Genomic DNA, 12,845 nt, shown 5'->3' on the forward strand with positions numbered 1-12,845 from the left:
TTTTCTTGTTTTTAGAGGTAGACCTGTATTGTATTAACTTTCCTCTTAGTACCACTTTTTCTGTATCCCATAGATTTTGGTCTGTTGTGTTTCATTTTCATTTGAATTTAGGTGCATTTTTATTTATTCTTGGAATTCTTCATTGATCCAGTAGTGATTTCGCAGCATATTTGTGACTTTTCCAGCTTTCTTCTTATCATTGAATTCTAGTTTCACATTCTGTGATCACAAAGCATGCATGATGTGATTTCAAATTTTAGCTGAAACAATCTGTTATTTCATAGAATATAAAATTCTACAGATTTCTTCTTTTATACCATGAAAAGTAACACCATCACATAGATTATTTCCTCTTTTGGCATTACTGGGTAAAGAATTACATTGCCAAATGGTAAACATGGCTTTATTAAACTGTAGAAATTTGTTCACATTTCTCAAGTACATGTATTGGCATATTTCCATTTCAGTTACTGAAAAGTTTCTTCCTTTCAGAAATACGTTCTCAAATTGCTAACGAAGCAACTCTAGTGTTTGTGAGAACAAAAGTGCCTTTCCTTTGATGTATCTCTGAGCACTTTCGACACAATTGAACACCTGGAAATAAAAAAGTATTCTTAAATCTCTGAATGCTTTTCTTAGTAATTTATAAAAGTAGTTAGTTGGTCAGTTGGCCTGATCTCTTCTTCTTCCTCTCTTATTTTTTCTGTTTTCCATCAATGTTTTTCAATGATTAGTGCCTTGTAGGAAAAAAGATATTTGGGTCAATTTATCTGAGGACAACATACAAAATATCTGATGTCACAAAACTTATATTCAAGGACTTCCAAGGAACCCAGAAGATCAAATTGCCAGTACAGTCTTTTCCTGCTAGTTACATCATAAAGCTTAGAAGGAGGCTGAGTTTTTGTAGAAGCTTTAACCAGTGTGATAGATCAAACTGGATCAAGAAATTTGGAAAAGGAACTAAGATCATAGTAACTCCATCTGGTAAGTAACTTTCATCTATTTTTACTCTAGTAATGAAAAAGTGATATATGCTTTTTAGAAAAAGCAATTGAAGATTACTCTTATCTGACTGCCACATAGTTGGTCTCAGCATATGAACGGCATGTTTGCAGCTACTGGTCCATGTACACAAAAACAAAACTGTTTTTAAACGGTTTGTTCATGTCCCTGCTTGTAAGCAGATTGAAATTCTTCTTTTAGAATACATAGACAAAAAGTGATCAACTCAAGCTAAAAATTAAGATATTTTGAGGTGTGTGTCTGTTATCCATAAGTTATTGGTTCAAGATGCTTTTCTCCTAGATTGTCATTTAAGTGAGAGATACTTTTATTAATTACCTCTTCTCTATATTTTGAGATAAAACATAGTGCCCCTTTCGCACAATAACCTGCAAAATCTATAGTATTGATCATCTCATTCTAACAGCAGTGAAAAACATCAATTCTTAAAGTAAATGAGCATAGAATATAGATAAGTCTCATTTCTTATTATTCTAGCTTCTAAGAGGTAGGCTGAGATCAGTCCAAAGTTATGCTATCACAACTTTTGTAGTGTTGCCTAGAGATGGGCCAGTTTAAGGGAATTTGTAAGCCAAATAAGCCATTTCAGCTCCAAAGTCCATTAAAAGAGTCTGCCTGGTTTTACATCCTCATTTGCGTGTTCATTCTGTCAGCAAACGTTCATTGAAGACAATTTCTGTGTTGGATGCTGGAGATAAGTGGGGGAAGAAGATCAAGATAGAACAAGTCCCAATATTCCAAAAGTTTCTAGTCTAGTGGATAAGTGTTCTAACTCCAACCAGGTCCTTGGAGACACTTCTCTGCCTCACCTATCGAGGAGGACATTCACAAGGAGTCAACTAGTTAGAACAATTGTGAACCCCTAAGGCACTGAGATGTTAAGTCCATTTGGTATTCCTATGTTGAAAATTTCATAATGAAGTTTATATATTTTACTTATTTGATTCTAGAAATAACCAATGGGGTGAGATGAACAGAAATTGGTAAACTTGTCATTTGGTGCGAGGATGATTAACACCAACATTTAACTGGGCAGCCAGATTAAAGAATGTCACAAAATGGTTTTGTTTTTTCTAAATTCAGCCTAATAAATTTGTTCATTCCTCATTAGGCTTAAATATGAAATTCTGCCTTAATGCGGGAGAATATCTCACAAGCGTGTTCCTAGCCTACTAGATCCACTGAATTGAAAGTTGTCAAATAATTTTCCAGAGGTGCTAAGGCATTGAAAGAATTTATATAATTTGATTTCCATAGTCATTGTGATTATAAACAAAGAATTCACAATATGAAAGCCAAATTTTTAGTCCTTTTTTCCCAACTGACTGCATATTCGTTGTAAATTCTAGCAATCAAATTAAATAATGGTGACACAGATATAAGTCATGTAAAATGTCAGGGAAGCTTTTCTTAATCTAGTCTGTTATTCTATAAATGTGCAACGTAAGCATGAACTGTAGAGCTTTATTCTCAAGTAATATTTACCAAATCCATGGTACGTTTTTACATTTTCTTTCACCAGTGCTAGCTCCAAAACTAGCAGTAATTGAGTTCATTTCATGTAGAGATCTTGCACAAGTAGTAGTCTTTAATCACAGCAGAGTATCAGAAGAGTATCTTTTTATATGGGAAGTAGCACTCGGACTGCAACATATGGTGACCCTTGTTTTCTGAGGGGAAATTTTGGGACAGAGAGCCTCACTTTATGTTCTGGCACTGTCAGTCTGTTTGAATTCTGCACGTTTTGTGTCTATATCACAGAACTAGAGTTTGCAAACATATTCTCTCACCTCTCATGTCACATTCAACTTAGACCTTACTCAACTATCAACTGCTGGGTCACAAAAAGAAGTGTTATAATGCACAAACTATTTGTCATTTATTTCAACTGCCTATTTCCAAAATCTATATAAGACCTAAAATCAAATACACAAGTACAGGCATATCTCACTTGGTGGCACTCTGCTTTACTGCACTTCGCAGATACTGCATTTTTTAAAGCTTGAAACTTCCTGGCAAACTTGCATCAAACAAGTCTATCAGCACCATTCTTCTCAAAGACTTGCTCACTTCGTTTTTCTGTGTCACCTTTTGGAAATTATTCCAATATTTCAAAATTTTTCATTTCTCAAAATGTTTTTTTCTTTTCTTCTCAAAGAAGAAATTTAATTCTTCTTTTTTAAAGAAATTGCCCATTGAATTACACAACTCCAGGCTGGCACAAAGACAATATTAGTAAAGCATTTGTGTGTCAATTGGAAATCTAATTGAAAAGAGTTTTAATATTTATGATTCCTATCATTAGATTATCAGTAAATGTATAATCAACTGACACTCCAGCATGCAAGTGGCATGCCTTTGTAAACTATGATGTTTTGTTATATAGTTTGACAAATATCTGCAAGAGACTCTGGAACTGTGACATTTAACATTACACCTGTTATATATATATACTTTATTAAACAGGTCAAAACAAAGGAAATATTGGAGCTCTAAAACAGTTCAGCAGACTTATAGGGTAGATACAAGTTTTGGAAGAGGCATTGAGAGATATAATGTGGTGTATTCTTCATCACGCTTAAACAACAAGAAATTCCAAAATAAAATGTACTCTTGATGAGCATATTCTAAAGTGAAACAAAATTCTGATGAGTACCTTTACTTGATACGATTACTGTAATGTCATTTCTGAAAACAATTAATTTATTAATAGGAGTTTTAGAAACATGGCTTTTTGCTTCTAAATTCAAGGCATTGTAAATAATTTGGAGGTTCAGCTTAAATATTGCCCTACTCAAAAATCTGGGATGGTGCAAAAGTGAAATTGAGATGTTGTATAAAAGTAGGCATCAAGTAGGAGAAGTCCATCACCTCAGAAGTGAGCACGGGATCCAGATTTGAAACTAACAAGTCAACTTGATTGTCAAGTAGATGTGGAAATGAATACCCATTAACAAGTGATGGTGCATTGTTTTAAAAAATGAAAACTTTTCTCTGATACTCATTTACACAGCAAATAAGACAAATATGGTGCATTCCAGAATGTGTTAAATGAAAAGGGAGGTTTCATAGAGTTGCAGAAGTGAGAATGTATTATTTGGCCATAGATAGCACAGGTTACAAAATTCATGGGACAGGAAAAGGAAAGTACTTTAGAAAGGACCAAACATGCTCATGTGTAGAGACATCATCTATGTTACCTGGTCTCCTCCCCCATCCCCGCCACTTACCCATTCACCTTGAAAACATGCTCCACTATGATAGAACAAAAGAGATTTAAAAAATTAACATGTTCATGAGTGTTAGATACCTTGAAATGGCACAGTTACAAGTCATACCCCATCTTGGCATGTGGAGAAAGAACAAAGGCCAATTTGTAATCCAGGCCCTGCCACTTAATAGCTGTGACTCTGGGCAAATTACATAACCTCCAGAACCTCTTTTCCCATTGAAACTAAAACCAATAAGTACCTCATAATCTATAGTGGATGAAAGGCCATGGAAAGTACTAATTAGTGGGCTCTTTTCTTCCTTTTACTATCCTTTAGGTTGTTACAAATCACACAGTCTTTGTGTTTCTCTACTGATTCTTTTTAATTGCTGATTCTTTTTCCCCCACAGATGCACGCCTTCCTGCAGACATTTCCCCCAAGCCCACCATTTTTCTTCCATCAATTGCTGAAATAAACTACCATAAGGCTGGAACATATCTTTGTCTTCTTGAGAAATTCTTCCCTGATGTTATCAAGGTGTATTGGAAAGAAAAGAACAGGGATACAATCCTGCAATCCCAGCAGGGAAATACCATGAAGACTGATAACACTTACATGAAATTCAGCTGGCTGACCGTGACTGGAAAGTCAATGGATAAAGAACATGAATTCATTGTCCAACACGAGAATAACAAAGGAGGGGTTGACCAAGAGATTCTTTTTCCTTCAGTCAACAAAGGTACGTGTATATAAATAAAACCTGCCAAAATACTTTTTTTCAAACAGAATATCCCACCTTTTCTGTCAGGTATTAATGGAAAAAATACATATATAAAAATCTTTCTTAAATATTGTCCATTTGTTGATAGGATAAATGTCTTTTCATAACCCCACAGAAAAAAGATAGAATAGTCTTTGGAAGACAAAAAAGAAAAAGAAAAATTTCCTTAATTTTTCTCAGCCTCAGTTTCATCAACAAAAATATTAAGATCTCAGAGAAGCTTTTAGAGTTGTTCTGTGGATTAAATGAAATAACACACATGAAAGCATCTAACAATTTAGCACACAAAACTTGCTCAAAAAGAGATTCCACTTTTGATGATCGTGATCAAGAATAAGAACAATTATGCTTCTTTCAGGAGTGTTTTACTCAGGAAACAAAGTCATTTTCAATTTCATCTTGCTATCCTCAGAGTATAAGCCAAAGCAGTGCTATTAGGTGACCAAATGGTGTGCATTCGATGGAGCCAAATCACGGTCCAACAAAAAATACAATAGAAGTATTTAACATAGTGCCTTGCACAGTAGTAATCACTCAATAGCTACTGGCTCTTATTCATATTGCTGTCATGTCCAGAAACACAACTCCAGAAAACCCTGTACAGGAGTTGGGGTTATGGGGCTATGCGTGCTTTGGAAAAATCTGCATGCTTCTTTTCCTTCAGTGGGAAATTTGCCTAAAGCAGATTCTTTCAAAGGTGAGATTCTGTTGTGGATACTAAGATTTGATGAACTGATTTTTGTAGCAACTCTTCAAGTTAGCAGCGTGTGCTGAAGTCTGTAGAGTAGCCATATTTGCTGTTTATTTTTCCATTCAACAACTGTTTCTCCATCACCTGCTTTGTGGCAGTCACTGTGCTAGGAGCTGTGAATACAGATGAAAAATAAGATAGCCTTGGATATTACCGTCCAGTTGTGATAAAGAAGAAAAATAATGTATCCTTCATCAAGGTCAATGTCTCATGTGCAGAAACACAATACCTGAATGAGATCTACTGGATTACATAGAATTAGATGACCTAGTCCTGGAATCGTAGGGCTCATGTTTTTAAGGACAGGCTCTCTGTCGGCAGATTTTGTGTGTTTGTGCGTATACACACCTACTCATATAAAGCCATAACCAGACTGCTGAGCAATGGGCATGAATAATTGACTAATCTTGCTCTCATTTCTTCTATTTGTCACCTCAATGGCCACTACTATTGGTCCTACAGAGGCTTCTCCGACAGAGGAGAGCAGTAAGTTGTCTATTTTTGCCCCTCTGTCATGCTATAGGCTTTTTCCCCCTTCTGGTCAACTTAACTTTTGTACTTCTCAGGCTCAAAGCAGAAAAGACTATTTATTCCTGGAATTGTGGGGCTCATAATTTTCATATTTTTAATGACTGTTCCTCTTGGCTGCCAGCACATTCTATGAGTACAGATACTGTTAAAAAATGGGCCTGGAAAATTGACTAAAACTTGGTCTCATTTCTTCCAGTTGCCACTACTCCTGATTCTACAATAGTTTCCCCAACAGAGGAAAGTGGTGAGTTTTTGTATATGCCTGCCTTCCTGTTAACGTTATAGCAATTTTTTCCCTTCCGACAAAAATACCTTTTGACCTCCCTTGTTCATAGTAGATAAGAGCATTTATTCCTGGATTGGTGGGGCTCAAATTTTTAATGAGTCTCTCTCCTGGGTCTCTGTTGACAGATTTTATATATTTGTGTGTGTGTGTATGTATATGTATAAACATATATATCAACTGTCAAATAACAGGCATGAACAGTTGACTAATACTTGCTCTCATTTCTTCTAGAGCTCCCTGCTCTTAATTACACAAAACCTTGTCTGAAAGATGAAAGCGGTAAGATCTTGTACATGTTTGCCTTTATGTCATGCTATATTAATTTGTTCATCCTGATTATCTTAACTTTTAAACGTCCCTGACTTAAGGTGAAAAAGTAGAATGGCTGAATGTTTAAGAATAGGCTGAGAGGTAATTTAAGTCAATCCATTGTTTCCTAGGAGTTATGACACAGTACATGCTGATTTCGTGATGACATGACTATAAATTAGACAGTGCAGTGTTAGGCTCTGAATTATTTCAACAATGGACTTCATTCATTTGTGCGGCTTTTGTTTTCTGATGACTGGGGAATACGCGATATCAAGGTGCTTCTAGATTTCTTTCTTTCATTTTTCTCTTTAAAGATTTGTACCTGAGCTAACAAATGTTGTCAGGCTTTTCTTTTTTTCCATCTTCTTCTCCCCAAAGACCCCTGGTACATAGTTGCTTACTCTAGTTGTGAGTACCTCTGGCTGTGTGACGTGGGATACCGCCTCGGCATGGCCTGATGAGCGGCATCATGTCAGCCCCTGGGATCCGAACCTGGGAAACCCCGGGACACTGAAGCAGAGCTCACACACTTAACCACTTGACCCTGGGCGGGCCCCTAGATTTCTTTTTAAGTCTTTGGTCCTTGCTGGTTGCTAATAACATGAACGGACATGTACTGAGAGCAGCCTACACTGAAGGCATTGTGCTGGGTTTTACAGGCATTGTCTTGTTTAATTTTCATAATAGTCCTGGGAGGTGGTATCGTATTTTACACCCACTTTATTCCTGAGGACAATGAGTTAAAATGAAGTCCCTTGCTCCATGCTGCACAGCTAGATCTCGGGTTTCAATCCGGCCATCTGAATCAAGAGTTCATACACTTACTCAGTTTTCTCTTTTTTACTCTAAAATATAGTTATAGAGCAAGAAAACCAAAGCCACAGCCCAGAGACACGATGGACTCATGGTGAGGGGTGGGCAATAGCATGGGCTTCACAGTATCCTAGACTGGACTTGAACCTAGTTTTTTCACTTTTTAGTTATGTGAATATGGGTAAAATACTTACATTTTCTGAGCAAGACTTTCCTCATCTGCCAACTAGGAATAATTACAGTTATTGAAGAGATAAGGTCACCTGTGTGGAAAGGCTAGCATACGATATCTCGTTTAGCTGGCACAGAACCAGTACCTGCTTCTCGTACTGTCTCCCTGCAAATGTATAAAGAAAATGACTAGAAGCATTGGCTCCAGCCCCGTTGATCGTGCCTCCATTTCCAATATCGAGGGGGTTCTGGACCTCAGCTAACACCTAACCTGGCCAAGGGCAAGGAATTATGACCACATTGCCTCTGAGATCCCTTTCTACAGCAAGTGCTAATGATTCGGAAGTTCTGACCCGTGATGATAAAACACGTAAAGGGAAATTTTCACAGGAAGAGGCTCAGCAATGTGGTTCATTGAATAGCCAGTCAGGTTCATCATCATTGTCGTTAGTTATTTCTTGACATCATACATTTCTTGCCAAACTTCAAAGGGTATTAAGTGCAATTGTACTCTAATATCATAGCCACAATGAGACACATTTAGAAAGAACAGGTGAGTGAGTCATGACCTCCTAAAGTTTCTGAGAATTTGGATTAACCACTCTCTTCTGTTTTCTATAATGCCCTCTTTACTCAAACCTCCCACCCACGCCACGGTGAACACCACAAAATTTCCGTGGACTGTACTCTTGATAGGAATCTCATGGCATGCACAACATGCAATGGTTCAGATGCTTCTAAATAGAATTCAGCTTTACATTTCTTTCTAAACTTTTGATGTCTGGGGTATTTATTGCACTTAGACATAGAATTACAGAATAGCTCAGAATGTGTTCTCAAAGTCATGGTACTGGGATTGAAATCTGATTTGTGGTACTAAATGCATGACACCAGTCAAATTATTTCATTCTGTCACTATATTTGAAAAATGGGAATAAAAACAATAATCCCATACAATAAAGCTCATGGCTTATTGTAAAAATTAGCTAATATTAAAGCTGTGCATTCAAAGCTCTCAGAACAAGTGTTTGGCCTTTGGTTAAGGGTTAACGGATATCAGCTATTACTTAGGGACATAGCGGGGGTGAAGAAATGCTAAAATCTATTTTTCGCAAATAATGTTTCCCATTGGACTCACGCATTAAAATGTAAACCTTATTTTTCATATTTTGTAATGGTCTAAGTGAATTTAGCAGAGGCTGCTGATTGACAGCTGTTGTAAACTGGACTCTGAGTTGTGTTGTTCTTGTCCGTGGAGGTGGTGGGAGGACACGTGTGCCTTCCTGTTTTGGTGGTGCAGGGGTGTCACTGCAATGTCCGTCGTGAGAAATAGATAACTGTGACCACCCTCCCTTTATATGTCCATTATTGCAAAGAACAGTCAAAACTAATCATACGACTTCTCTTAGCCCCCCGGCAGCTGCAGCTCACCAACACCTCTGCCTATTACACCTACCTCGTGTTCCTTCTCGTGAGCGCAGTCTACCTTGCCACCGTCGCCTTGTGTCTGTTAAGGAGAACAGCAGTCTGGGGCAATGGAAAGAGTTCGTAACAGATGGTGACCCAAGAAAGCAACTTTCCTCCATTGTTTATACTCCCTAAAACTGTCTGCCGAGGATCTAGACGGACTTTCTCTCTGGGTTTGGGTTATTTCAGCTCACATGCGTACTTTTCTGTTATGTCATTATTGTGTAATGGTTTTTCAAATCACTGGACAAACAGAAAATCCTACTCTGTAACGATGCTGTATACTGCCATTACTCAGGGGCAGGGCCAAGCGGTAGTCCTTTAGCACCACTCTCTCCATGATCCCCATCAGCTCCTCCAACAACCCGAATAACCATGCCTTCTAAGTACAGACAACATGCGGCTCTAGTCACGTCGCTTAGGACCTTTTAACCAGAACCGCCTTGAAGCCTTCCATTTTACACACCCTAATCCAACATCATTGCTACTTAAATTCTATATATTTTTTTTCATAATAGGAGCAATAAAAAAATCAAAAGTCTATCTTTGTCTCTGTGTTCTTTAATTTGATTAAATCTAACTGAAAGTCCAAGATAAGAAGCAGCATGACACCTGAGCCATCACATCCAGTGCTGAGTTTGATGATGCCAATACCACAGTTGTAATTCTTTCCCTGAGAGAGGGGTCATGACGCTTTCTTTGGGGCACTGGCTCCAAGAGGAGCCACAGTCACATGAAGGCACCCAGGTTACTTCTCTTTGAAAGGTCACCAGATTCACACTCATTTGGTTTGGGTCATTCCAATGGTGTAAGTATAATGTCTTGAATGACTTGCACTGTGTGTGCTCAGCGCCACAATAGTGTTTACAAGCACTGTGTTTCCTGCTCCTCACAATAATCACCTGAGACCTGCACTCACATCAAGAGACATCGCAGTAGAGGGGTTAAGCCCCTGGACTCTGAGCCCGGAGTACCTGGGCTTGAATCCTGTGACCTCAGGGAAGCTATTTGAACTCTCTGTGCCATCACTTCCTCATCTGTAGAATGGAGTTACAGCGCCCTGTCTCCTGGAGTTGTGTGGATTAGATGAGTTAATAATGCCTGGTTCTTGCAAGTCCCCAGTAACATTAGCATCTACTGTTGGCAGTTCTAATGTAGAGGTCATAGATCAACGCAGAAACACTGACAGTCATCTGTAATCTCATTTCCCCTTAGAAAGTTTTGTTGTGGGTGGAATAGCGACTTTAAGTTTCTACTATAGACCAGGCAACCCTACTAATCCTCTAGGAGCCCCCAGAGGTAGGTACAATTATAGTCCACACTGTAGATATTGGAGAGATTAATTTTTCTGCTCAACGTCACTATTTTGTAGGTAATAGTCACTTAAATCCAGGTCTCTCTGAACTCAGAGCCAGTAGTTTCTAACCTACTATCAAGTGGCTTTCCCTTCAAACACTGTCAACAGGGAAAAACGAAACAAAACCAAACCTGCATTGCTTCCTTACCAAGAGCATCCTCCAAGGAGTCAGTGAGAATTTTGTTAAGGGCTTGTGGTGCATCTCTCTTTTCTCCTCATGTATATACGCCATTATTCCCATAATTGCCCCCTTTGTTATCAAAGTATGGAAATCCTACTTTATACTGTGAGGGTCGGTCCTAGATTTGCAACTGCTGTTTGTGGGTTGCTAATGAAACGGACTGAGAGACTCAGGCTCAGCAGACCCATTAATGGTGCTCTCTGTGCAGACTATTCTGATACCTCAGCTGCTGCCCTAGACAGAATGGGCCCAGGGCTCCTCAGAATCAACTGCGGAAGCCTCTGGTAGGTCCAGGTGCATGTCTGAGGTAGGAAGTAGGCTACACATCATTTTTGGTCCAGTACTTTTCCTCCACAGCATGACTGCCATATAGTGTGGTGGGAGAAACACTGGCCCAGCAGTTATACCTCAAATCCCATAGTTAGAGCCTCAGCTCCTTGTTCTACTGCTAACTAGTTATTTTGTTCTTGACCATGTCGCATTGTCTAAATTTAACCAGCTTTAGAAGAAAGTGTTCAAATAAAATAATAGCAGGTTTACCGTACAATTTACAAATTCAATGATTAACATCTGAATGAAGTGTTAGTAGCAAATGTTGATATGGTGCTCACTGGTACTGGTCTAAGTACATGTTAAATTTTTACTCTCATAAGCACCCCAGGAGATAAGTACAATTATCTCTGTTTTATAGATGGGGAAACTGAGAGAGAGGACATATAAAGAATGTCCCATTCGTAAGATAACTATCGAGACACAGAGCTGGGACTGGAACCCAAGCAGTCTGGCTGCAGGAGTTCTGCTCTTAAACGCTGCATTATCTGCTACTAGAGTAGAAACAGGTTACTTTTAGTTTCAATTAAAACGGGAAAGTTTTCTTCCTTATTGGGCTGAGAGCTGGTGGAGGGAACTGCCTCTTCACCTGTCCACACTTCCTCTCCTTGCTCCTAGGCTCTTCCTACATTTCGAGGGTCATAGGCCAAGCTGCCACACAGTTTTTCTGCCGGGATGACTTTTATACACTGTCCTCCACCAACCAATAGGACTTTGTGATTAAGGCCCATGGAACCTGGGGGGGTAAAATGGATACTAAAACAACAGGTTGCATCCACATGTGTGCAATGGAAAAACTAGGCAAAGATTTACACAATTCCACATAAAAACATGCATCTCAGTAGTCTTTTGAAAGCTAAAGTCTCCATATAATTCTCACGTATGATAAAGGGAAACCTCAAGGCAAAAATTCTCAAAATTCCCCCATGATGAGTTCTCTCTACTGCTTCAGAGATTTTTTCCCCTGATACATCATTTTTGAAGGCTTTCTGTAAATCAAGCAGGTCACAGTTAAGTAATATTTGATTTTCTCCTCTACATTAATCAAAGTCCCATGTAACTGCCAGTTAGAAAATCTGAGTAGTAAGAGCTAACCAGAGATACTGTACCAACATGATACAATCACCCAAAAGGCTAGAATCTCAACATCTTCTTTAGCCATGGAATCTTGTTGGGTAAATGCATATATCCTGACATGTTCTGTTATTCTAGTTTTTGTTTGCTTCCTGTCTTTTGCTTTGTTTAAGTAATGGCAAGTACCTACCACTAAGTGAGCATCAGGAATTCTGCTAGGCAGTTTGCGTGCTGTATGTCTAATGTTCTCAATGTGCCACATACAGGTATCATGTTCATCACACTGATGAGAAAATTGGTCCTAAAGAGGCTAAAATATATGCCTGAGATTAAAACTGGAGTAGATCCCCAGGACATGACTCCAGGTCTGCCTGACTTAAGATCTGCTGCTGTATCCATTATCCCAGTGGCTCTCCTCTTGGGAGCCTTTAAAAAATCCCTGAGGCCCAGCCTTCATCACAGGCAAAGCAGGCATCTTTAAAAAACCTCCTTCAATATTCTAATGTGCACCAGGGTGGAAGCCAGCAAGTGACTGAAAGAACTCCTGAGCGCC

The 12,845-nt window shown here is 38.7% G+C and overlaps 1 gene segment (V, D, J or C); it reads left to right on the forward strand.

Annotated features, from left to right (window-relative positions):
- Positions 1–526: 526 nt before the first annotated feature.
- LOC106825212 (T cell receptor gamma constant 2-like) lies at positions 527–9,887 on the forward strand. The segment is given in 5 exon segments: positions 527–987; positions 4,648–4,977; positions 6,498–6,545; positions 6,819–6,866; positions 9,293–9,887. Coding segments are annotated over 4 exon segments (384 nt in total).
- Positions 9,888–12,845: the final 2,958 nt, after the last annotated feature.

The sequence above is a fragment of the Equus asinus genome, chromosome 1 (genome assembly GCF_041296235.1).
Source record: "Equus asinus isolate D_3611 breed Donkey chromosome 1, EquAss-T2T_v2, whole genome shotgun sequence".
Lineage (NCBI taxonomy): Eukaryota > Metazoa > Chordata > Mammalia > Perissodactyla > Equidae > Equus > Equus asinus.